The 27,581-nt window shown below is 46.8% G+C and overlaps 1 protein-coding gene across 9 annotated transcripts in view; it reads right to left on the reverse strand.

Moving 5' to 3' along the window:
* The window catches only part of LOC105493580 (transmembrane protein 132B), a 504,000-nt gene that overhangs the window by 112,252 nt on the left and 364,167 nt on the right, over window positions 1–27,581 (reverse strand). For all 9 annotated transcript variants that reach the window (XM_011761336.3, XM_071070810.1, XM_024796551.2 and 6 more), the window contains one exon: window positions 19,571–19,757. In XM_011761336.3, the coding sequence (XP_011759638.2) occupies window positions 19,571–19,757 (187 nt within the window). The remainder of the gene's footprint in view (window positions 1–19,570; window positions 19,758–27,581) is intronic.

Consider the following 27,581-nt stretch of genomic DNA (forward strand, 5'->3'; position numbering starts at 1 on the left):
ATGCCTCTGGCAGAGTTAATTAACAGGAATTCCACTGAATAAGAGGCTTGTTCTCAGAGTTACAAATGATGCCCTTTGAACTTGGACTCACATCAGAATCATTAAGCATTGAGCCCACAGATGAGGAATAGAAAGTTTAATTGATTGGCAACAGAGCAAGAATGAATTCCTGGTGAAAATGGAAGGGGTCCCTGACCAAGTGACTGTCTAATAACTGATCACTTGAGATGTGCTTGCTGGTGTGCCGCTGAGGAAGGTCCGTGTGTCTTGTCTGAGATGTGACAGCCAACAGCACTATCCCTAAAATCAGTGATGGCAGCCCAACAGAGACCAGAGTTATCTGCACCCTAACCCTGACCCGAACTCCTCACATGGCTGTTCCCCATCACAGAAAGCTGGGACCTGGGAGATGTGAATTCTTAGGTCAGTTCAGTGCCCCCAGCTGGATGTCATAAATAAACTCTCTCTGAAGCAGAGTAAGAACAATATAAATAACCTGGGAAGAGTCACCCCATGCCTCAGTTTCCCTTGGAGGGTGACCTTAGTTAGATGATCAACAATGTTTCCATCTAAATCAGATACACTCTGTGAGCTTTCAGCTGCCGAAGCACAACGGATGGAGACTTGAGATGGGGATGACGATGCTGACGCCAACAGGAGCCAAGCGTGCACATGGGGGAAGCAGGCCTGGCTGGGGATGGGCGCAGTGTGGAGATCTGCGGAGTCTGGGGGTGGTAGATGAGTGTGTGGACTCTGGAGTCCAGTGTCCTCTGGGGAGGTGCTGTCATCCCCATGTAGCAGGTGGAGACACCGAGGTTCACGGATGCCCAAGGACGTGCCCCAGGTCCCACAGCCAATAAATGGCAGAGCAGAAATTCGAAGCCAGGTTGGCCTGGCTCTAGGACCCAGTGCTCCCAACTCTGTGCTTTAGAGATTTGCCATCTGTGGTCCCTGATATGCCACCTCCTAGATTTCCCTGCTCAGCCTGGCTGAGACAAGAACAGGACCTGCCGTCCCCATCCAGGAAGAAGCTGACTCAGCTTCTACCTCTGCTCGCCTCTGCCTGCCTCTGCCTTTGTCATGAGGAAACAGCCAGGAATGGCATCAATCGGTATCTCTCGAACACACGTCCTCCTTCCTCTGCCAGTGATGCCCCTCACTGTAGCCATTGTCAAGAATGGATGTCCACCCCAGGTGACTTGGAAGGCCACAGACCAACAAAAGGCACCCAAAGTTCCCAGGAAGGCCCCTGGAACAGTGGAAGTAGCACAGAAGGGGTGCCAGCAGGTGGCTTTAATGTGTCTTTCTGCCGCCTGGAGTCTTCGAAAGCATTTGTGTTTCGTGTGTTGGTTTGTTTTGCTTTTGGAAATTTATCCTAGTGCAGTGTTTTATGGGAATTTTTTTAATGCTTAAACAGTTTTTGAAGGGTAATACAGTTGACCCTTGAATGACATGGGTTTGGACTGTGCCGGGACACTCACACATGGATTTGCAGGATGCAAAGCCCGTACATGAGGAAGGCCAACTCTTTGTATAGGGGGGTCCCCCAGGGTCTACTTTGGGACTTGAGTATGCCCAGATTTTGGTATACATGGGGGTGTCCTGGGATCCATCCCTCAAGGATACCAGGGACAGCTGGACATATATCCCGTTAATTAGATGATCAATAATGTTTCCATCCAAATCAGATATACTCTGATTTTTTTTAAACCTCAAAAAGAGTAAACAATAAGTCTCCTATTGGTAATATCATATTTATCATATTTATCATATTTCTTAGCTAGGTTTTAAAGGCATGGCATGCATATTTATTTACTGATATTTTTTCAGGATAATTGCCCCAGTTCACATCCTTAACCTAATGACAGATGCAAAGCCCTATTTGCCATGTAAGGAAACATATCCACGGGTTCTAGGAATTCACATGTGGGCACCTTTGGAGGGCCATTATTCTGCCTACCACAATGGATATAAGGTTTTGCCCACAGCATGATTTGGTTATTTTCAAATGATTCATCTGGTAAAGAAGGTATCTTTAGCTAATGATGAATAAACAACATTTACTGAATATCTACCATGTGCCAGGCAATGTTTTAAGTACTTACTTATATTAACTTGTTTAATCCTCACAAACAATGTGTGAGGTGGGCACCATCATTGACGCCATATTACAGACGAGATGCACCTGAATGGAGTGGATGGTGCAGTGTTGGAGAGCGAGTTCGTGGAAGTCCTGGATGTGAGTCCCAGCTATCTGCCAGCAGACTCTGCAGCCTCTCAGGAGGTTTATGATACAAAAAACAGAATGATCACCCCTGGAGCCAACAGAACCTGCCAGCCAGTGTTGCTTCCTACTGAAGCTTCCTGATGCTTTACGTTTGGGAGATTCAGATGAATGGCATCGTCCCTGGGAGATGGTGCCTCTTAAGGACGGCAGCCTCTGTTTAACTCTGACATGCAACCACTCTGTGCAGCAGTCTGCCACCACCTTGCCAGGAAACTGTGTGCAGATTCAGCCACAGCTTACAGAGCAAAGACCTGACACCCTGTCCTTCATTCTTAAAGGTCAGAGGAACAGCAAGGTCGGGGCCACCCGACACGCAGCCTGTGGAAAACATGCCCAGATTCAACCCACCTCCCTGCAGAAGCAATCCCGGCTTGTTGTGGCTGCTTTTCACATGGGAATTCTTAACAACCCACAAGGCAAGTTACAGAAAAAGTCTGATGTGGTTGTAAAATCAGAGTAGAGGCATAGTCCCCCAAGGAAAGTAGACTGTGTTCAGCTGCCTTTGGTTTCTTGCTGCCTGGACAGGTAGAAATTTACTCCATCTGTAAGCTCCCCTCTCCTGCAAAGAGTGTGGGACCTTACAACCATCACCTGTGCAAAGTGGACATTTTCCAGAGTCAAAGGTGGTTCTGGAGAAAATGCAAAGGTGGGCAAGTCTGCCCCAACTACTCTCTTGGTCTTTTCTAAATACTCTCACGCCTTGTTTGTCTCAGAAAAGAATCCAGCAGCTTCTTCAGCTGAGTCTAATTACAGAAAGACCAGTACCTTCACCCCAGGAGTTCAGCGTGGTCTTTAATCGTGACAGGGAATCTTTCCTCCTTCATTTAAAAAAAAAAAAAAAAAAAAAAAAAAAAAAACCTTTCCTGAAATCCATGATGGCAAGAACTGAGTCTCCCTCAACAGGTGCTGGCTCTCAGCCTGGTGCTGGCACACAGGCCCTCAGTCAAGGTGTGGGAGGAATGACTGGCAAACAACTCTTTAAGTCTCAGCAGCATTTCACAGGTTACCAAGCCCTGTGGGACTCCCAGTTAAACACAGTGGGCTGGAAACTTGATTCATCTTTCCCCCCCCTCAGGATCTCATTAAAATCAGACTAACAAAATGAAAAAGTCAAAAACTCTCCACACAAAGGGGCCATCAGTGACAGAAGAGACCAGTCTTTTCTGGAACAATGGTGGTAACAGATGAAGTGAGTAGGGATGCCTATTACAGAATTTGAACAACAAATTAATATTAAGTAGAAGCACTGGGTTCTACAAGGAAATATAAATGTGATAAAACTTAGTGTAAATGCATATATTAGGTATATAGGCTACATACAATTAATAAATACCTAGGCAGAAGTCTCACGGTGCTGTTTATTCATCTGTCAGGGAAGAGAATCAATCGACAGCGGCACTGTCCAACACATCACTGCTGGAAGGTTCTATATCTGTGCTGCCAAATGTGGAAACCACTAGCTTCATGTGGCCGCTGAGCACTTGAAATATGGCAAGTGCAACTGAGAAACCGAATTTTAAATTTTATTTAATATTAAATTTAATTTTAATAGCCACGTGAAGCTAATGGTTACCATATTGGATAGCTTCAGGTTCTATGCTAAAATTAAACTGTGGCATCTGAAAGAGTGGATGTAACTGTACTGGTGGTAGTGATGGAAATAATAGTAATAATAAAAATTGAAAGAGTAATGGTGGTGGTGATGGTAATAATAGTAATAATAAAAATAAGGACTCTAATCACTGACTTGTTTTTATACCATAAACCTTTTCCCCTTAATCATAGTAAGATGATTTTTGCTTACCATTTTGTTGTTGCTGTTGTTGTTTGGGTTTAGTTTGGTTTTGGTTGTGGGGTGGGAAGTTTGAGACAAGGTCTCGCTTTGTCACCCAAGCTGGAGTGCAATGGCATGATCATGGCTCACTGCAGCCTCGACCTCCTGAGTGCAAGCAAATCCTCCCACCTCAGCCTCTGGAGTAGCTGGGATTACCGGCATGTGTCACCATGCATGGCTAATTTTTAAATGTTTGTAAAGACAGGGGTCTCACTACGTTTCCCAGGCCGGTCTCAAATTCTTGGAGGCAAGCGATCCCCTGGCCTCAGTCTCCCAAAGTGCTGGCATTACAGGCATGAGCCACCGTGCCCAGCCAGCAAGGTGATTTTTAAAAACCAGTATTTCGGCCGAGCGCGGTGGCTCACTCCTGTAATCCCAGCACTTTAGGAGGCCAAGGCGGGTGGATCACAAGGTCAGGAGATCGAGACCATCCTGGGTAACACGGTGAAACCTCGTCTCTACTAAAAATACAAAAAACTAGCCGGGCGAGGTGGCGGGCGCCTGTAGTCCCAACTACTCGGGAGGTTGAGGCAGGAGAATGGCGTGAACCTGGGAGGCGGAGCTTGCAGTGAGCTGAGATCGCGCCACTGCACTCCAGCCTGGGCGATAGAGCGAGACTCCGTCACAAAAACAAACAAACAAACAAAAAACAGTATTTCTTGTAGTGATTAATGGTTTTTTGAAGTTCAGAAACTTCATATTAAATTATTTGTCTTCTCTTAAATGTAAGTAAAACGAAGGACTTAGCACTTAATAAAGAAAAAACCCAGCACACAGAATATGCTCCCATTTTAAATAGGAAGTTCGCCGGCCACTTCCGTGTCCAGACACAGTCATCTCTCTGCCTATACGTGGACTTTGACTCCATACGTGGAACAATAATTTTCCAGTATTACTGCTGGCTATGTCGGGGGTGCTGAGATTGTGATTTTTCCACATATTGTTTTAAAATGTTATAATGAACATGCATCATTTTAAATAAAAATAACAAAGCCTCTTAAGATTTTGGCTGAAGCAGGTTGTTAGGTGCCAGGGGTCGTGGGCTGTGCTGAGCTGGCTCGGGCTGCAGGAAGGAGCCTTTTTATGCTCACGCTCAGGAAAACGGGGAATCCCTGGAAATCACAGGTCCTGAGGACACAGCGAGTCCGGCCCGGCAGGGGCTCCGGGAGCCTCCGGCGGGGAGGGGAGAGCGCGCGGCCAGTACAACCCGGTCTGCGGCGCCATCTAGCGGGCGCGCCGGGACCGTCGCCCACGAGGCCCTTCCCCGGAGGAGAGGCTAATGCCAAACAAAATGCCATCGCGACCCCTTGTCAAAATAAAGCCATTTAGAGAAAGACTTGCTGGGCTCTGCAATCAGCTGTGCGAGGGAAAAACAAGTGTTTAGGAACATTCTCTCGCTGTTTGTCTCAGGCGGAGTGCCCTGGGAAGGGGAGAGGCTGTAAAAATGATTTACAAGATGCATCTATTCCGATTGGTCAGTGGCCACGCCACCCGGCTACGAAATATGTTGAATTTCACCACTGTCTTAAGTATTTCCCCTTCAAACAAAAATAAGAAACAAACTCTTAACATTTATCATACATGCATTATGTGACAAGCAGTGTGCAAATACTGCTTCACTTCATCCTCATGATAACAAGGTTATTCTGGCTTCTGGTAGGAATTATATTACACTTTTCACAGACAGGATAGCTAAGGGGCACTGTGTTGAGGGTCACACAGCTTTAAGCCAGGTTGGATTTGAACGACAGCAGCTTGATTTTCTTAAGCACATGCATCTCACATCTCCCCAGCTGTGGAGAAGGGGCCCTTTCCTGAGCAGTAGAAAGGCTGGCAAAGTGACTGGCTGGCCAGAGCTCTGGTTTGCCAAACATAAACATCAGGCTTGCAGCAGGCAACTCAATGTCAAAGTGCTCGCAGACAGCCTGCATACTCACACCCCCCAAGCTGTGATACATTATCTAGTTCGCCATCAACAGTGAGTTGTTTTTTTAAAAGAAAATTATTGTCTCAAAATACAGGTTCCTAAGGCCAAGTGTGGTGGTTCGCGTCTGTAATCCCAGCACTTTGGGAGGCCAAGGCTGGCAGATCACCTGAGGTCAGGAGTTCAAGACCAGCCTGGCCAACATGGTGAAACTCTGTCTCTACTAAAAATACAAAAATTAGCTGGGCATGGTGGCACACACCTATAATCCCAGCTACTCAGGAGGCTGGGGCAGGAGAATTGCTTGAACTCAGGAGGCGGAGGTTGCAGTGAGCCAAGATCGCACCATTGCACTCCAGCCTGGGCAACAGAGTGAGACTGTCTCAAAAAAAAAAAAAAAAAAAGAATACAGCTTCCTGATTATTTTACTACCTTTAAGGGGATGTAAAATAGGACTATAAAATCCCTTGCCTAATCACTCTCAATCTGGGGATTCCGGGCTCATCCTATAAGCAGGATAATTCCAGGGCAGGAGTCTCTGACGGATGCGCTGCACGACAGCCATCCTTGTGAGACAGGTTATAAATATTAATGATATTGACGGAGTCTTTAAACATTTGTCATGTCTTATCCCTGCCGTTGAAGCACCCGGAATTCCACTACTTTGTTGCTCTGACTGACAACCACCCATTTCCCTCCTGAACTTGCTTAGCTGGGTCTATTTTTCCCTTTCACCTTCAGAAATTATACATCAGCAAAGGTTTTCCCAAATAGAGGCAGGTCAGCTGAACCAAACATCTTAATGGGCTTTTCCCTTCCTTTCCACTGAGCTGACTCCAGTTCACTCTCCAAGAGCCATCCTTTAATATTGTTATTTTTTAATGTAAGTTAGGAAATGGCGTAACAGCTAAATCCAGTTATGGAGCCACTGTGGCGATGGGTTTACTAAATGGTCTCCCTGGCACCACGTGCTGGAATAACAGTGTAGGTAGTTGGCTTGCAGAGCCAGGAATGCCACAATGGGATGCCCACTCTGCACCAAGTACTACGGCGGCATTTACAAAGCACATGGCTTTCAGCTCAGCCGACAAAGACGGTTACTTGTGGCCATTGGTAAAGTGTACTCAGTGGACAGGCATTCTCCCTGACAATTTAAAATTGCTCCTTTCAGCTGTGAGAGGGTAGGATCAATCAGAGGAAATGGTGCATCTATAATTGAGGTTACGGCTGTTTACAGAACACCTTGCTCATTGTGGTACAGAAGAGAACCTAAGAGACAGACACCTTCAGTCTATTCTAGATACCAGCTGCCAAATGTTGTGTGTCTTCCTCAACAGTAATTATACTCACAAACGTGGGGTTTTGTGGGAAGGGGGAGAAACACAGACCTTCTAGGTAGGCTATGACGTCAGGGTGCCACAAAAATAACTCTCAGGCCAGACACAGTGTCTCACTCCTGTAATCCCAGCACTTTGGAAGGTCAAAGTGGGAGGATCATTTGAGCCCAGGAGTTGGAGAAGAGCCTGGGCAACACAGTGAGACTTTGTCTCTACAAAAAAATACATAAAAATCAGCCAGGTGTTGTGGCATGTGCCAACAGTCCCAGCTTCTCAGGAACCTGAAGTGGGAAGATCAATTGAGCCCTGGAGGTTAAAGCTGCAGTGAGCTATGAACACACCACTGAACTCCAGCCTGAGTGGCAGAGCAAAACAAAACAAAACAAAAAAAGAAACAGGAAAAGGAAAATAAAAAAAAGAAAAAGGAAAATAACATTCAAAGACAGTAAAAGTTCTTCCTGTCCTGATTAGCAGTCCAGTCAACACGACTGAGTGTGAGTATTGTGTAGCTGAGTAAATGGCTGGAGGTATAACGGCCTGGCAGAGTCATTATTTGGAACCCCAGTTCTCATTGCACACGCGGACGGTGCACTGACTGTGCTGCCCTAGATCTAAGTGGTCAATGGCACTCATGTAGCACTCCCTGCCTCCTATACCTATAGAGAGCAAGTGTCCCCCCAAAATTCACATTCACTGACAACCTCAGAATGTGACCTGATTTGGAAATAGAATTTTTGCACATGTCATTAGTTTAAATGAGGTCATACTGGATTAGAGTGAGCCCTCAATGCAATGACTGGTGTCCTTATGAGGGGAGGACACAGAGACACAGACACACACACACACAGCTCATGTGATGACAAGGGGAGAGATGAGTGCAAGGTGGCCACAGGCTAAGGAATGCCTGGAGCCAGCGGAAGCTGGAAGAGGCAGGGAAGGCGCCTCCCCTAGAGGCGTCAGAGGGAGCACCTCCCTGCTAGCACCTTGATTTCAGACTTCTGGCCTTCAGAGCTGTGAGGAAAGAAATTCCTATTGTTTTAAGCCACCCAGTTTGTGGTAATTTGGTGCTGCAGCCCTAGAAAACTAATATAGCACCCAAAACAGACATTGTTTACTGATTGGCATCCTTTTTCCTGCCTAACATAGCGCTCTAGCAGACGACCATTTGGCACATGATATAAAACCCACTTCCCACCCCCAAACCAGATGGAGCTTTACAGGATGCATCCTAGTTGGGGGTAGGGGAGTGAAGGAGAGAGACAGAGGGAAAGAGACAGAGAGGAGAAGAGAAAAGAAATAGAAGTAACCTAAATATTCATCAATAGGGAAATGGGTTTAAAAAAAAAAACTATGGAATAACCTACTGCAGAACATGAGAGTTTTTAGAAAATAATTAAGCTCTATTCATATTAGCACAAAAAACCTCTAAAGCGTGTTGCTGACTGTAAAGAATATTACACTCAACATAATGCGATTTGTTTTAAAACACAACCACACACAAAGCCGTACCATGGATTTTCTGCAGCCCCATATCCATTTGTTTGGTTTTGTTACAGACAGGGTCTCGCTCTGTGGCCCAGGCTGGAGTGTAGTAGCACAATCATGGCTCACTGCAGCCTCGAACTCCTGCAGCCGCACATACGTATGAGAATGTAGATACATAGAAAGATAATGTTCTGACTAAAAGAAAGAAAATGATACACAATCATTAATTTGGGTGAGGCAGTAGGAATTAGAAAGCAGCCAACAGGCACTTGTCTATGACGTTTTAGGAAGATGTATTCAAACCCTGTTTAGATTTTTAAAGTTTTGCACTAAACAAAAGATGAAAGACAAGACATAGACTGCTCCAGAAGCCTTCGAACCTTTCTAAAATGCCCTCCTACTTATGGCTTCCCAAAGCTGGGACAGACCCCAAGGGCCCATGTGGCACCTGCTGGCCCTTCCTTGGGGTAAAGCACCCCTACTCAGTGCTGGAGACTCCACAGACAGAGGCTGCCCCCGTCTGAATCCCAGTGACCAGCAAAGCGAGTGAGCACAGGACACACAGAGGTGGGAAGGAAGAGAAAGACTCTCTTGACAGGAAGGGGAGCTTTGCAAGAGTCAAGTTCCCTGTTGGCCTTTGGGGCCACCAAGCAGAATCATTTGAAGAAAATAAAAGGCCTCCTGGGTACTTAATAAGTTTCAGACTGGGCACAGTGGTTCACGCCTGTAATCCTAACAATTTTGGAGGCTGAAGTGGAAGGATTGGTTGAGCCCAGGAGTTTGAGACCAGCCTGGGCAACATGGTGAATCTTGTCTCTACAAAATAAAAATAAAAATAAAAAATTAACCAGGGATAGTGGCATGCCTGTGGTCCCAGCTACTTGGGAGGCTAAGGCAGGAGGATCACTTGAGCCTGGGAGATCGAGGCTGCAGTGAGCTGTGATTGTGCCACTGCACTCCAACCTGGGCAACAGAGTGAGACCTTATCTCAAAAGAAGGAGGAGGAAGAAGGAGGAGGAAGAAGAAATAATAAGGAGGAAAAGGAAGAAGGAGGAAGGAAGACAGAAGAAGGAGGAGGAAGAACGAAGGAGAAGCAAGAAGAAAGGAGGAGGGGGAGAAAGGAAGAAAGAGTGGGAGGAAGAAAGGAAGAATAATAACAGAAATAATAATAATAGAAATAAAGTACACAATGTAATACACCTGAATCACCCTGAAACCATCCCCCCATCCTGGTTCATGGAAAAAATGTTTTCCATGAAGCCAATCCCTGGTGCCAAAAGAGGTTGGGGACCGCTGATATCTAGCACATATAACGTGCAAAACATGTGTTGATTAACTATGTTGTCAGTAAGGCTTCTAGTCAACAGTAGTCTATTAGTTAAGTTTCCAGTCAGTCAAAAGTTATACTGAGATTTTCGACTATGGAGGGGTCAGTGCCCCTAATGCCTGCATTGTTCAAAGGTCAACTGTTTATGTTTCTTGCATTCATCAGTCCCCTCCCCTAGCATGACAGCATGAGAGCTGAGGTCTTGTCTGCCTTATTCATCGCCATTCACTAGAACAGTGCTCGGCACAGAAGAGGCATACAAACGCTGTCTGGAATAAAGAAGTATTTGTGTCCAGGCCTTGTTGTAAGGTTTCAGGCCAATACGACTAAAAAGGAATCTGATGATCTCTCACTGTAGCCTGTGCTGAGCCCATGTGCCCAGTTGCCTAGAAACTCACAAGTGTGCTCATTTTTTTATTCCGATCTTTTTGAAAGATAATGTGTTTTTTTATCTGCGTGTGCAGAGCTGGGCTTTTCAGTTTTAAGAATAGTCGTTGAAGGGTGGACTGTAGCCCTCAACACCAAGCCACCCACGGAAATAAATCTCTAAGCTCAAAGCTCAGTAATTGGGCAGCAAACCTAAAGAAGAGACACCGTTGAAGGAAAAAGGAAAATCTGTGCCTTTAGAGGGAAAAAAAAGAAACAAACACATTTGTTAGCATTTCTTAGCCATGGAGAAGGGGCAAAAAGATGATACAGATGTGGAAGATAATGCAGGAAGCACCGCTGTCACCCTGGGTGGCAGCATCCCTCTCCTTACACAACCCTTTTCAAGATGGGGTTTTTGAAGCTGTTGACCATCTGTGCTGCTCTGCTAGAAATGGAAATCTTAGATACAAACGGTTTCCAGGGTCTAATAATTTCAACTCCAAAACTTCCATCCATTCCATTTTCTCTCTTTTCATTCACTAAAAAATTATGAACCCAGCACATAGTGCTGCTAAGTAAATGTTTGCTGTTCCTGTTTGACTAGATGGGTGGCTGGGTTGGATGGGTGGATGGAAAGGTAGATGTGTAGATGGAAGGGTGGATGGGTGCATAGAAGGGTGGATGGGTGGATGGGCAAATGGGTGGATGGGCAAATGGGTGGATGGAAGGGTGGATGGGTGGATGGAAGGGTGAGTAAGTGGATGGGTGGTTGGAAGGGTGGATGGGTGGATGGAAGGGTGGATGGGTGGATGGGTGGATGGAAGGGTGGATGGGTGGATGGAAGGGTGGATGGGTAGATGGAAAGGTAGATGGGAGGATGGAAGGGTAAATGGGCGGATGGAAGGGTGGATAGGTGGATGGAAGGGTGGATGGGTGGATGGAAGGGTGGATGGGTGGATGGAAGGATAAATGGGTAGATAGAAGGGTGGATGGGTAGTTGGAAAGGTAAATGGGTGGATAGAAGGGTGGTGGATGGGTGGATGGAAGGGTAAATGGGTGGATGGAAGGGTCAATTGGTGGATGGAAGGATGGATGGGTGGATGGGTGGTTGGAAGGGTGGATGGGTGGATGGAAGGGTGGATGGGTAGATGGAAAGGTAGATGGGAGGATGGAAGGGTAAATGGGCAGATGGAAAGGTGGATAGGTGGATGGAAGCGTGGATGGGTGGATGGAAGGGTGGATGGGTAGATGGAAGGATAAATGGGTGGAAAGAAGGGTGGATGGGTAGTTGGAAAGGTAAATGGGTAGATAGAAGGGTGGTGGATGCGTGGATGGAAGGGTAAATGGGTGGATGGAAGGGTGAATGGGTGGATGGAAGGGTGGATGCGTGGTTGGACGGATGGATGGCTGGATGAATGGAAGGAAGGAAGAATGAATGAGTGAGCACCTCATCACAGCCGCCTCCCTCTGCCAGCCTGCCTGCTTGGCTACTGCATCAGCCCCACCCTGGTGTCCATGACTGAGTCCCTCCCACTTCCTATCAGGCATTCTCCCAAAAGCTGCATATTTATCTTCATGAAATAGAGACTGACTTGCTACCCAAAAGGTCAACAGCAACCAGCACAATCCAGGATCACACACCTGTGGCAGCAAAGTCCTAAATCATAAGCCTGGGGTTGAATCCCAGGACAGCAGCACCTTCTCAGAGCACTGGGTGAGCTATTCCATGAGTGCAGATGCTCAACTGCCCACTCCATGGCTGTCACAGGTGAGATTACAAGGCCAGACCCTCATTCTCCCAGCATCTGTGTATGCCACCCAGTTTTAACCAATGGGAAGGAAGGTGCTGTGGCCAACTGGGGCCTATAGGAATGAGTCTCCTCTCCAGGGAGAAATGAGGGATGGCACGGTAGATGACATCCCTGCCCCTCCCTTCCTGATAGTGATGACCCCTGGGCGAGGAGCCCAGCAGGCCTAGGAAGGTGATGGGAGGCTAAGAAGAGCCTTCAGTTGAAACCCTCCAAACTGCAGCCAAGCACTAGCCAGAGGGGATTTACATTGGGCAGGTTTACTGTGTCACGAGGCAGGAGGCTTGGAGGAGGGAGGCTGGTAACGGTGTAGCTGGGCAGCCTGTGACACTGGTGAGGACACAACCTCCCACCCTCTCTCTGCTCTGCTGCCCCAGAGTGTATGCAGCTCCTCTCACAGTGACACCTCCCACTCCTTACACAGTCACGCTCAGGACAGAAAGCAGGAATGGCCCTGTGCTTCATTCCTTTTTAACAACAAGTTACTATTTTTCCAGACCCTTCGCCCAACTAGGCAACTTCCCCCTGGGCGCAATAATCACAAGGGAAGGGGATGAACAAACCATGATGGCTTAGGCCAATCCAGATGCCACCCTGGGACTGTGGAGGAGTCCAACCTTACCCAGTGGACCAAAGGATGTGGCCACTCAGAGGGCAAAGATCATAACCAAGGCCCTTTTAGCAAGAAGCCTGGGGAGGAAGCAGGAAGTAGGAGTGGCCACTGGCTAAGAGAACACCACTGGCCACCACCCCACTCGCCGAGTATACCACAGGTCCTTCTGTGTGGCTACAACAAAATGCCTGAGATTGGGTCATTTATAAAGGACAGAAATTTACTTCCTCACAGTTCTGGATGCTGGAAGGCCAAGACCAAGGCCCTGGCAAGGTCAGTGTCTGCTGAAGATCTCGTCTCTGCTTCCAAGATGGCACCTTGTTGCTGCATCTTCCAGGGAGGATGAAACACCACGTCCTCGCATGGCGGAAGGGGCAGGCATGGGGGCCTAAGCCGGCTTCCTCCAGCCCTTTTATAAGGAAGCCATCCCTTTGTGAGGGCAGAGCCCTCATGGCTAATCACTTCCCAAAAGGCCTCACCTGGTAATACCACCACAAGAGGGATTGAGTTTCCTCGTGAATTTTGGAGAGGACACATTCAAATCACAACATACAGAACTTCGATGAATACTGGTGGATTCATACATTCTTTGTGATCCACAATAAATGATCCAAACCAATGAATAAAGGATAATTCCAGAACAAAGATCAGACATCCTAGCATAGTATGCAAGCCTACTAGAGTGTTCTGCTGCCCCCTTCTCTGTTCCCCTTATCATCTCCCCTTGGCCCAAACACCAGCCCCAAGCCACCTGCAGCCCCATAAACTCCCATGTTCTTGCTCCTGCTCATCACACACATCGTTCCATCTGCCTGGAACACCCTTCCTTCTTTCCACCTGGCTAATGTCCATTCACCTTCAAGAATTAGATAGCACATTCCTTCCTCCCCTTTCTTCCCTGACTCTCCCAAACAGTAGGAGCCCTCCATGAGCTTCCAGACCCTCTGTGATTCTCTCTCTCTCTCTCTCTCTCTGCACCCATAATGTGCCCACCCTAAACCCTTTGGCTGTGTCTGACTCAGCAAATCAGACTCCTTTCCACCTCCTTTTCTCCAAGAGGAGAACCCACCATCATCCAACCTGAGGTTGAACTTGTTTTACCTTCTCCCAAACTTTGACAACTATACCTACAGATGGCTAGATAACACAATGACAATGACGAAAATTATAACAGTTCAACATTATTGAGTGCATGCAGTATGCCAGGCCAGTGGGCAAACACTTTACCTTAGTATATAATTTAATCCTCACAAAACTATCAGGCAGGCAATGTGATTCTTACAGTTTACAGATGAAGTGGAGCTTCAGAAAGATTGAGTGACTTGCCCAATATCTTGAAGCTAGTAAGCACTGGAGCTCAAATTTCAAACTAGGCAGGTTGACCCAATAGCCCTCATTCTTGACTAAAATGTCTCACTTCCACCTACCTCGAAGGTAATCATAATTGAAATTTTCCCAGGCAAATCAATCGGATAATGAAACTGGTTGGATAGAGAGGATTGTTAAGCCCACATGCCAGCTGAATCTGATCTGGTGCCCTCTCTGGGACACTTTCCCTCTACATACACGACTTTTATATTTGCCTTGATAGTTTAAGCATGTTCATATTCTTTATGGCTCAGTTTATCCATCTGACACCACTGTGAAGTAGAGAGAAGAGGTACTCTCACTTGGAAATTCACACATGAGCAACTAAAGGGAGGTTAGGTGGCCAGCCTGAGGCTACGTGGAGAATGACAGGCCAGCTGGGCTTTGACTTCGTGGTCTCCTCCTCCCAGTCCCAGGATTAGAGGACAGTGATGTGGAACTATGACCAGAGCCCACCCAGCCCCTGTCCCTTGGTTGTCCACATCCCCCCTGTGGATGGGGATGCCTAAGAGACTCATATTCCTTGGTGCTCTGGAAGCTCTGCTCTGGGGTCCTCTGGAAGAGCCAAGCACAAGGAAAGTGCATCCCCGGTGAGGAGAGTAGTATCCCTAGGAGCTTGGAGCTGTCAGAGGTGCCAGAGTGACATGGAGGCCAAAAAAGCTCCCAAGGCAGCAGCCTGGGAGGCATCAACTATAAGCTGGTGCAGGCAGCAGCCTGGGGCTACAGCACAACAACAGAGCAGATCATGGGAGGAGGGATGGAGAGCCCTGAGCACCCAGCTTGAGGAAGCTCCAGCTAGAGAGAGCTGGAATCCTGCATAAGCAAGTGTGCTAGGAAAATAACAGCCTCCTCCAGAGATGTCCACATCCTAATCCCAGAACCTGTGAATACGTTACTTGGCATGGCCAAATGTGGCACATATACACCATGGAATACTATGCAGCCATAAAAAAGGATGAGTTTGTGTCCTTTGTAGGGACATGGATGCAGCTGGAAACCATCATTCTTAGCAAACTATCACAAGAACAGAAAACCAAACACCGCATGTTCTCACTCATAGGTGGGAACTGAACAATGAGATCACTTGGACTCGGGAAGGGGAACATCACACACCGGGGCCTATCATGGGGAGGGGGGAGGGGGGAGGGATTGCATTGGGAGTTATACCTGATGTAAATGACGAGTTGATGGGTGCTGACGAGCTGATGGGTGCAGCACACCAACATGGCACAAGTATACATAGATAACAAACCTGCACATTATGCACATGTACCCTAGAACTTAAAGTACAATAATAATTTTTAAAAAAATTTTTTTTAAAAAGGAATCTTTCCAAGTGTGATTAAGTTAGGGATCTTGAGATGGGGAGAATATCCTGAATTATCTGGGTGGGCCCCATGTCATCACAAAGGTCCTTAAAAGGGAAGAGAAAGCAGGAAAGTCAGAGAAGGTGATACAATGATGGAAGCAGAGATGAGAGTCAGGTGGACCCATGAGCCAAGGAAAGTTGGCAGACTCTAGAAGCTGGAAATGGGACAGAAAAAATTCTCCCCTAGAGCTTCCAGAAGGAACCAGCCCTACTGACAACTTTGCTTTAGCCCAGGGAACCTACTTAGGACTTCTGACCTCCAGAACTCTAAGAGAATAAATCTGTAGGTTTTTAAGGTCATTGAGTTTATGGTAATTTGTGAGAGCAGCACAGGAAAAATAATACAGCAAGCAAGAGCTCTCTAGCCAATGGACTCAGGCTATGATGGTAGACATAACCATTCATTCATTTGCTGAGCAAATACTATATACTTGGCACCATGCTGAAGAAACATCCGGCAAGCAAAACAAACATGGCCCCTCCCATCAGGGAGCTTGAAATCCAGTGGGGAGGACCTGCAGTACGCTGATTGTCGATTCATGGCCTCTCACCTCCAAGTTCACCCCTCATTACCTGCTCTGTGAAAATAGATCTGAGCCCTATTTCAATATTTTTGCTTTTCCAATGGGCACAATGTTAGGCTTTGTCAGTAGAGCATGCTGGAGAGACAGTTTGGGAGGAAAGGGTTGACTTTCTGATGCTGAGGCCCTCTCTCTGCAGCTCCTGCCATGCATGGACGTACTCCAGCATTCGTGGCTTTCTTGGTGTCCCACTCCTGCAGTGCATGGTGGCCAGCAGCCCCTCAGAGCTGGCATCTTTCCCCAACGTCCACCTTCAATAGTTTGGTAGCAAGTGCATCACCCTTGTGAACAGCTGTCCCGAGCACTGCAGCGGACAGATTTCCATCAAGCTCTACCCGAGTGCTACATCAGCAACTTGTCTGGATTCAGTGAGCTGTGACCACAACCTCTCGAGAAATGTTGCTTCCAGGGCATGGGCAGGGGAAACCTCTTCTTTGAGCATTATAGTTCAGCCCTCAGGCTAGTAGCTGCTCCCCATATCTGTCATTCCTATATTCTTTAGAGTTCTCTCCACTTCTAACTAACCAATCCCTCACTATCCCAGTCCTCTGTGATAGTTAACAAATCTCCATGTTAAACTTTCTGTGTTCACATTCTTTCTTATGGCTGGACCTAGACTGAGACAGACAGGACACAAACACTCATATAAATAAGCGTGGATCACAGACAGTGATGGGATCTGCATAAGACAAGGACAAATCAGTGAAAATAGAAAGGGGGAGACTAATTTAGCCATGTAACCAAGAGAGGCCTCTCCACAAGTTGACCTTCGAGTGAAAAGTGACAAGATATCAGCCATAGTGGAGCATTCTGGGCTGAGGAAGCCAAAAGGAAACCTGAGAGGAACGAGACTTGGCATGGCCACGTTCTGAATATGCAAGCTTCTGAGGGACAGGCTGGATTTGGTTCACAGGAGTCAGCATGTAATAAAACCAGCAAGATAATGGCACCGGCTGGAGCCTGTCACCCTCAGATCCAGTCCCTGGCCTTCCTCTGATCAGTTCTGGATCACAGTAGTGTTGACCCCTGAAGATGCTGCTTCCTAAGCTTATGCCTCAGCCAGCAGGATGAGATTAAGTGAAAGACTTTGCAGGATCTGGCAGGAGGGTGGAGGCAGAAGCCAGGTAATTCCTCACCCCACTCCCAGCCCTGCCTCAGGTATATCCTTCGCAACAGTTGAATCTCTCCCACACTCCAGCCCTAACCAGGCTGCTCAAATGTGATTCTAGCTGCAGCAGTGACCCCTAGGTCCTGGGCTCTGGTAAGACCCCCTCCACCCTCACCCTCTGGCCTGGGGGTAGGAGCAGATTCTCACTCTTACTACGGTGCCTGGCTCTCCTCTGTTCTACGTCTGCTTCTCATCTGTTTCATTCCCTGTGTACTTAAGTCCTTGCATTTAAAGCTGCTCTGTTTTAACTACAGAGGGATTTCTGCTTCTCGTCAGACTCTGACAATAGTGAGCCCATGTTTTGTACATTGTGTAGCTGTGTACCCTAGTTCCCTTACTTCATGCAGGGGTGGTCCAGCGTTAATTGCCACTGATCTTTCCATAACTTTCCTTGGAATAAGGAAAAGAAGAAGGGGAAGGGGAAGAGGAAGGAGGAGAAGAAGAAGAAGGAGAAGGAGAAAGAGAAGGAGAAGGAAGGGAAGTGAAGAAAGAGGAAGAGAAGGAGGAAGGAGAAGGTGGAGGTAGAGGAGGTGGCAGCGATGGTAGCTTCCAAACCCACTGTGAATGGAGTGCTACAGATAAAGCACAGAGCAAAGTGGCAAGGACTTTGAGCAGAGATTCCCCAACCTCAGCCTGATCTAGCTGAGCTGGAGAATTTATAGATGAGTTCCCAGGCACAAGGGATGCAGCTTCATTCCATCTTAAAATCGACCCCATCCATCTCTGTTCCTTAACAGGTACTTCCCCAACTACGTGTGGCTGCCCTCAAACCACAATGTGGGTCAGTGATCACAGGAATGATCTCCGTCAGTCTAATCTTCAAAAACTAAATCATCCTGGAAGCTTGGACTAAAGCACAGATCCATTCATTCAGTCAACAAACATTAACTGTGCCAGCCATTGTGCTAGGTGCAGGGGGGAATGATGTGGACAGAACTGACCAGGATAACCCTGTCATGAGTCCCCACCTTCTGGGGAGGAAGACAGAAAATGAACCCTAAATATCAACCAGTGATAATGTCTAGGAAGAGGATAAAACAGGATGATGACAGGTAGAGGGTGATGAGCTGGCAGGGGAGGGAGGGCCAGTTTTAGCCAACAAGGTCATAGAACGTGGCTCCATAAACAGTTGAGTTGGGGAAAAGGACCCGGACGTGGGAAACATAGGGAGAGTGTGTTCCCAGCAGAGCGACACACTCAACACACTTGAGACACTCGAGATTCAGGGACGGCAGAATTAATTGTAAGATGTAGGGTTCAAAGGAGTCTCAACTTTGTTGTTTAACTTGCATGATGAATGATCAAAAGCACCCACAGATTTTTCTAGAGTATCTAGACATGGATCCCACACTTTGGTACCAGAAAGGAAAGTCAAAGCAGTGCAGAAAATGGTTGAACATTTCCAGTGTGGAAAAGGGTATGAAGTAGGTGGTACCCATGGACTTTCTGTTTCCGTGGAATCTCTGGAATTTAGGCTCTGGAATCTCACCTGTGACCCTGATCTCAGAGGTAGCCCCTGAGCTTGACTATGAACATAACTTCAACCAAGCTCAGGGGAAGAAATCCAATCACCTCCAGGCCAGTGAAGCAGAAACACAGGCAGTTCTGTGGACTCTGGGACTCTACCCAGCATAATGTGGTCAGTTCCCAGCAAGACTCTTTCAGTCCATCTGTATTTTAGAGTTTTCCAATCCGTAAGTTACCTTGGAACCTTCAGGGCAAAGCCAATTGACAAGGGGTCAGATACTTGGCATACAGAGCCACTGTTCCCACCAGGTAACCCTGATGCATTTCAACAAAACTGTTTTCACTCAGTGCAGCACTCAGTTCCTGATATGCATGCAGATTGAGAAAATAAAGAATAAGGGCTCCCCAGAAAACAGTTTCTCAATATCCACAAATGAAAAGGGATTTACACAGTAGACCCTAAATAGTTCCCAAGGAACCATTATGAAAAGCAGGTTGATCAAATGCAATTTAAGTATATTTTCCTTGTTTAAACAGTGTATCAGGTATACGGGAAATAACAGATTATACAGTGCATCATGTTTAAAGAAAACTTCTTTGCGACACTTTCTCTGAAGCCCCCAGATTCCTCACCATGGCGAGCGGGACGATGCCCACAAAGGTTGTCTGGCTGACGAAGATCTCGGAGACCACCAGCTCACTCATGGAGTCCTCAATCGGGTACTCCACCTGCCAGGTAATCTGCTGGGCCCCAGCCAGGTCACTGCTGTTATCAATTCCAAAGTCCACTTGCAAGATCTCATAGAAGGATCCATTTACCCTGGAAAACAAACACATATTACGGTTCCATTTAAAACCTCAGACTCAGCAGAATGTCAAGAATGTAATAAATTGCCACATTCTTATTTGTCAACCAAAAGAATGACTGCCAAGTTCAACAAGTCACATGGCAGTGTTGTCGGAGCCTCATTCACGGGGCCCATCAGCAGCCCACACCTCAGAATGGGCTGAAGATCCGTCTCTAGGGCTCCGTGTTGCAGAAAGCAGGCTGTCTTTCACTGGATGAGTAACTCGGCCAGCATTTCACTTCTGCGGACACCAGGCACAGCTCTCCTTCCCCAGCCCAGGCACGGGCATGCCATAATCCAAGCTCCATACTCAAGAAAGGCCCCCAAGCCATTTCATGTAGCTTCACTGCTCCTCCAATCACAAAGCGCACCCTAGACCTTGGCTATTCCTGCTTCTACTTAGCTGGGGTCTGTAGACCAGTTGTTAAAACTCTCCAAGCTTTAGAATTTGCGGAGAATAGTGGGGACCTCATGGGTGTGTGGAAGCATCAGGAGACTAAGAGTGATAAAGAACTTCACACACTATGTGGTTTAATACATAAACTATGAGCAATGTAAGAAGGTACTATACTGGATTTCTCATTTCACCAAATGGGATTAGAAGTAATGTAAGAAAATCCCACCTGCCTTAATTCATGGAATGACAACATCATATGTGTGTTTGGAGGTGGCAGGGGGCTGAGAAGTTGGCGAATTCTTTAGTATTTAGTATTTAGTGATTCTTAGTATTTGTATATGCAGGGAGCCCCTTGTTATTGGCATGGACTTGTAAATTGCAGGCTATCGCATTGACAAGAAGTCACTGAACAGAGTTAAAACAGAAAGCCGTGCAGCACAGGATTGTGAATGACCCTGATCCATCAGCCTGTTTCCATCCCCATGAATCCAGCTCCACCCAGATCCAAGGAAGGCGACGGCAGAGCAGCTGATCCACAAGCTCCGCTCAGGCCTGAGCCACACACACCAGCTGCTCCTTCTCTGCCAACAGGCCTCGCAGGACCAGTGTAGGCTGAGAAGTCTCTTTCTTGCCTCTGGGGGCCTAGGCAAGGTCTGCAGTCTGGGCCCCCAAACTCACAACCTGTGAGGAGTTTTGAAAAAGAACCTGCTGCCTGCTGCTTGTCTAATGGACTCTCCTACCATGGACAGCTCCTCGGCACTGGGACTTCTATAAGAACAGTGGTGGGGAAACCACATCTGCTTCCTTGTATGTGCCAAGAGGTACCAGAGGAACATTGGAATATGGCCACGGCACTGACAAAACTAAACCACACTGACCTGACTGGTAAGAAATTCTACCCAAAGGGAAACCACATCGGACTCCATATAGAATTGGTCATAGGCAACCTTTTTCCCATTTAGCCAAGATTTTAAGGAACTCTCTGACACCATAGTGCCCAATATGGTGGCCACCAGCCACAAATGGCTATTTACATTCAAATTAAAATAATTTAAGAATAAATCAGGCCGGGCGCGGTGGCTCAAGCCTGTAATCCCAGCACTTTGGGAGGCCGAGGCGAGTGGATCACGAGATCAGGAGATCGAGACCATCCTGGCTAACACGGTGAAACCCCGTCTCTACTAAAAAGATACAAAAAACTAGCCAGGCGAGGTGGCGGGCGCCTGTAGTCCCAGCTACTCGGGAGGCTGAGGCAGGAGAATGGCGTGAACCCGGGAGGCGGAGCTTGCAGTGAGCTGAGATCCGGCCACTGCACTCCAGCCTGGGCAACAGAGCGAGACTCTGTCTCAACAAAAAAAAAAATAAATAAATAAATCAAATTTAAATTCAGTTATTCAGTCACAGTATCCTAATTTCAAATGTTCACCAGCCGCATGTGGCCCGTGGTGACATGTTGCACAGGGCAGATAGACAACTGCTGACCTGCTTTGCAGCCTGGGAAAGTCATTTATGCCCCTTCCACCAACAGCTTCCTCACGTGAAAAATTGGTAAATAACAATAATATTGGTCTTTCTACTTTCAGTAGAATTATGAGGATGGAATGAGGGAGTGGGTGTGTACTCACTTCATGTACCGTCCAGTACTATGAATTCATGCTGTGATGATCTCAAAATCATAGGATACACACAGCTGTGGAAAAGTTTAGGGGCTTCCATGGGCAAACATAGACAGGTGGTCCCGGTCCCAGCTGAGCCTAAGCTGCATGTAGGTACTTGGGATCTATAAATCTTCATATATCTATTGGTACAAGTTGTTTTGCAAGACAATGTGTGTTGAATAGGAGTTTCTGAACTCATGAGGGGACTGAAAGTGTGCACACATGGGACCCCCTTCTGCACCAGGGGACCCCTAGTTACCTGGGTATCTTTAGTGAAAGGCAAAGAGAGCAGAGATGAAAAGCTGAGTTTTTAGCTCGGTTTTCAGATAGAGTCACCTCCCCGTGCCCCTGCCACTTTCCATCCACCATATTCCAGCCTAATTTCTCTTTACTGGTCACAGAAATTCTCCACGAATCCATCTGTTCAGTCACCTCCTATACAAGATGCTTGGTCCTGTCAGATCAAATTTTCAACTTCTCTTTGGGCTGCACTGTGCTTTGTAACCAGAACTAGGGAGCTGTTCCCAATACCTCCCGGGTTCTTAGCATTCCGTAGACCACAGAGAAGCTAATGCCAGGGAAACGAAGATCCAGTGAGAGGAGAAATGAGCTCTGTCACCAGCCATTTCATCCTGAAAAATCAACTTTCTAGTCCTGGGGTAAAAAAAAGAGAAGTGGCCAGTCTTTGGGCAAAGTGGGTAGGGTCTGCATGACAGGGTCAGCCCCTCTGACTGTGGGCACGTCCTGCTCCTCTCTGACTTCCCAGCCTGTGAGCTGGACCAGCTGCAGGAACCTGCCCGAGTCCAGCAATGAATGGAATAAAAATTAAGGCAGAGTCACTTTTATGTAAAGGTTTTTTTAAGTCATTTCTCTCAATCCAGAGAAAAGAGGTCTTATACTTTTAGGTAATGGGCATGCTTGCTAATGATCCCATTTCTACAAAAATGAGTTCATAATTGTTAATTTGACCTGTTCTTAATCTAGTCTTGATAAGCCTTTCAATTATCAAGAAGTGTTTCATGATTCTCAGCTTAATAATTACAACCGCCTTTCAGGAATCAGGATCAGCATTTCAGCCACGAGACATTCATTAGGCAATGTTTCCTGCAGTGGGAAAGGATGCATGTGAGAGTGCGATAGTGTGTGTGTGTGTGAGTGTGAGAGTACGATAGTGTGTGTTTGTGTGAGTGTGAGAGTGTGAGTGTTAGTGTGTGTGATAGTGTGAGTGTGTGAGTGTGTATGAGAGTGCGATAGTTTGTGTGTGTGTGAGTGTGATAGTGTGTTAGTGTGTGTGATAGTGTATGTGTGTGTGATAGTGTGAGTGTATGTGAGTGTGTGTATGAGAGTGTGACTGTGTGAGTGTGAGAGTGCAATAGTGTGTGTTTGTGTGAGTGTGAGTGTGAGAGTGTGTGTGTGATAGTGTGAGTGTGTGATAGTGTGAGTGTGTGTGTATGAGAGTGCGATTGTGTTTGTGTGTGGGTGTGAGTGCGATTGTGTGTGTGTGTGATAGTATGTGTTAGTGTGATAGTGTGTGTGTGAGTGTGTATGAGAGTGTGATAGTGTGACAGTGCAATAGTGTGTGTGGTGTGATAGTACATGTGAGAGTGTATGTGAGAGAATACGTGAACATGGGGGTATGGGAGGGTGTGGGAGTGCATAGGAGTGTGGGAGGAGAATGTGTGCATGTGTAAGTGTGTGCCAGTGTGAGCGGATGTGCAGCTCTGTGTGTGAGACAGAAATAGGATACGTGCGTGTGTGTGTAAATGTGTGCATGAGAATGTGTCTATGAGTGTGTCTGTGTGAGAGGGAGAACGTGTGGATGTGTGTGTGAGAGAATGTGTGAATATGTGTGTGTGATACAATGTGTATTTGTGTGAATGTGGAAGAGATAATGTGTAAATGTGTTGTGTGACAGAATGTGTGAATATATGTTGTGTGAGTATGAGAGGGAATGTGTGTGTGAGTGTGGGAGACAGAATGCATGAATGAATGTGTGTGTGTGTGACAGGATGTGTGAAGGGGTGTGAATGTGTCTATGTGTGTGTGAATGTGTGTGTGAGAGAACACGTGTGTGAGAATTTGTGTGTGAGTGAATGTGTATGTGTTGATAGCATGTGTATTTGTGTGGATGTGAAAGAGATAATGTGTGAACATGTTGTGTGAGAGAACAGAGAACGGGTGAATATGTGTGAGAACGTGTGAATATGTGTTGTGTGAGAACATGTGAATGTGTTGTGTGTGTGAGAATGTGTGAAGGGGTGTGAATGTGTCAATGTATGTTTATGAGTGTGACAGAATGTGCGTTTCTGTGAGAGAACATGTGAATGTGTGTGTATGAGATAATTTGTGTGTGAGTGAATGTGTGAATGTGTGTGTGTGCAAGACAGAGAATGCGTGAGTGTGGGAGAGAGAATGTGTCGAGTGTGTGTGTGTCTGCATGTGTTTGTGTCTGTGTGGGAGAGAGATGTGTGAATGTGTGTTTGAGTGTCTGCGTGTGTGTTTGTGTGAGTGTGCCTGACTGTGTGTATGGGAGAATGTGTGAACGTGTGTGTTTGTGTGTGTCTGCGTGTGTTTGTGTCTGTGTGTGTGTCTGCACGTGTGAGTGTGGGAGAGAACGTGTGAACGTGTGTGTTTGTGTGTGTCTGTATGTGTGAGTGTAGGAATGTGCAAATTGTGTTTGTGTGAGTGTGTCTGCGTGTGTGTGTGTCTGCGTGTGTGTGAGTGTACCTGCATGTGTGAGTGTGGGAGAGAGAACGTGTGAACGTGTGTGTGTGTACGTGTGAGTGTAGGAGAGAATGTGCAAACGTGTTTGTGTGTGTCTGCGTGTGTTTGTGTGAGTGTGTCTGCATGAGTGGGTGTTTGTGTGTGTCTGCGTGTGTTTGTGTGAGTGTGTCTGCATGAGTGTGGGAGAGAGAACGTGTGAACATGTGTTTGTGTGTGTCTGTATGTGTGAGTGTAGGAGAGAATGTGCAAACGTGTGTGTGTGTGTGTGTGTGTCTGCCTGTTAGGAGGAATCCGACGTGGAGTGGCCACACTGCTTGACTGTTTCTCCCTCAAGCTGGCGCACACACCTTCCTTCCACAAGGACTTGCCTCCCAGACGCCCTGTTTGCCATGAAACCTCCCCTTCCATACAAGCTGAGCCTCCTCTCTGGAGGCCTGGGACCCCAGAGGAGAGGCTGAGGCACCTTTTAGCGCACAGTGTGGCTGCAGCTCAGCCATGCCAGTCAAGAAGAGGAGGAGGAGCCATGGGGCAGCAGAGAGAGACGGGACACCCAAGCCAGCAGCGTGTCCCCAGGACCACATTCGGCTGTTTCTCAGTGCATCGCTCATGATCACAAGAGTGACTGCTTCACAGGACCAGGGAAGGGAAGGAGGGATCAGAAAGGTGGGAGACAGGAAGAAGTAACGAAGAGTGGGCCGGTTCGAAAGCTCAACTGTTCTCCAGCAAGTTGTGTTATTTACATCAATTATTTTTTGCAAACGTCTGGATGGTTCTGAGCTACCAGGCAGAGACGGCAACACTTTCCCCACACGGGAATTCTAAAACTGGGACAAGAGAAGCTGTCTCTCGTCTCGGGTCCCTGTTTTTTCTTATGAGACTTTTTCTAGGCATTAATTTTTCAGATGACCAAAAAGCAAGGTAAACACTGAGTGATGATTACACCGAACAAATGTCCCAGGATAGGATTTGCTGGTGCCTCTCAGGAAATACAATGGGAGACAGGGACCTCTGACTCCTCCTCTCGACCATGACCTCCATGAGGACACAGATGTGCCTGTATTGTTGCTGCCCTGACTGTAGAGCTGACACAGCACCTGAAAATTTGTAGGAGTTCAATGAGTATTTGTTTAATTCTTTGAACATACTTAGAAGACCCAATAGGATATCCTGTAACACTCTGGGGCGGGGGGGCACATGGCATTTGCATTCTGAGAGACAAGAAGCGACCAGCCAGCAGAGACTTGAGCCATATTCTCCTTCCAGGCCGTAAGTCTGTCTGTATACTCTGCTTAGAGAAGACACGTCTGTCTTCGCTACTGACCACAGTAAGTTCCTCAAAGGCCAAAACCTATTATAACACCATAGTCACTACAGCTCCTGGCACATTATTCACTAACATTTATTTGGCATCCCCCTGGTGTGTTGGGCACTGAGATTCATTAGTAGACAAAACAGAAACAGGAAAATAAAAGACCTCGTAAAGACAAATGCTATCATGAACACAAAATAGAAGAACTAAAGTTGCTTTAAGAATTAAACAAAATTCTTCAAATTTTAAAAATTTTTTTAAAATACAATTTAAAAATGGTCACCTTAAATTTCAAAATAGAATATAAATTACAACAAGAGACAATGGAAGGGCATTCTGGAGTAAGAAGCTGACACCTGAGCTGAGAACTGAAGGGCAAGTAGAAGCCAAGCAGATCCTCAAGTGTTTGTTGAATGAATAAGTCTATTTTAAGCTAAAAAAAATTCATAGGAAAACTGTATCCCAAACCATCAGCATGAACACAAGGTGCTCAATAAAAAAGAGCATCCTTCAAGCCTTTGCTTCAATGCTGCCAGCTCAGTGAAGCCTCCTCTGACCACCCCACTTAAAACTCCATTCTCATCTCCACAATTCCAATCCCCTTGTCCGGCTCTAGCTTTTCCATGGCTTTTATCTTCCAACATACTGTTATTTATTGATAATGTTGATTCTCTCTCTCACTGTCTCTCACACACACACACACACACGCACACGCACATACAAGTATGTGAGTGCCTGCTTTGTTCACGAATGTATTCCCCACACTTAGAAGGCTGTCTGGGACCTAGGAGATGCTCATTAAACATCTGTTAAATGAATGAATGAGTGTTAAACACAGCTTGAGCAGGTCTCAGAAGAGCATGTGCTGAGTACAGCAGAGCCTCTGAGCTGCAGGTGACTGGAGACAGACCTGCGTAGGCGGGCAGGCCACGGAAGGCTCCCAGGGAGGCTGGGCTGGGGCTGAGCTTTGAGGACTGGGTTTGCACAACAGGCAGCTGCCACAGCCCCACTGCGTGGGGTCCCCTCATCACCCCTGTTTCCCCTCCTGACATCCTTCCCACTCCCTGAGTCCCCACCAACACTGGTGTCCTGGAGAGGAGAGCACATTCCTGCTTACAGATCCCTTCAACAGACCAATTTGTCTCCCTGCCTCTCATTCAACCTTTCTTTCATCAGGAACTAATGGCTGGCTCTCAGAATGGGGCATAAACAAGCCGCCTCCTTCTGCAGTTTCATAGAATCCAGGCACCACCTCCTCGTTTCCGTTTTGTCAAGGGCAGTTCTGCTTTCTCTGAGTATCCTCTGAAAAGACTAGTCAGGCAGCGGTTGGCAGTCAAAGGTCTAGAGGTTAAAAATATTTAAGGGCCACTAGTCTAAATCAGGGACTTATCTTTTAGGACTCAAAACATTCTCTCATTATTGGTTAGATTTTCTGACTTCCCATCATCAAATTGCTGTATAGAACTTTAAAAAAAAAAATCTAGGACTGTGCCAACCGGGCATACTCTAAGAAACTGGGTTCCTTTGTGGCATTTCTGGCCGATGGGGAAAATTAAATAGAAATCCCAGAGGTTGCAGCTTCCTATGACTGAGCTGCCCACAGCCAGAGACATACGTTGCTTAACCATCCCCCCATCATGTTTTACAAAATTTCAATCAGCTGGCAATATTTTTAAATATGGAGAATCTATACCCCCACAAATAGTAA

This window comes from Macaca nemestrina, chromosome 10 (assembly GCF_043159975.1).
Source record: "Macaca nemestrina isolate mMacNem1 chromosome 10, mMacNem.hap1, whole genome shotgun sequence".
In the NCBI taxonomy this organism is placed as follows: Eukaryota; Metazoa; Chordata; class Mammalia; order Primates; family Cercopithecidae; genus Macaca; species Macaca nemestrina.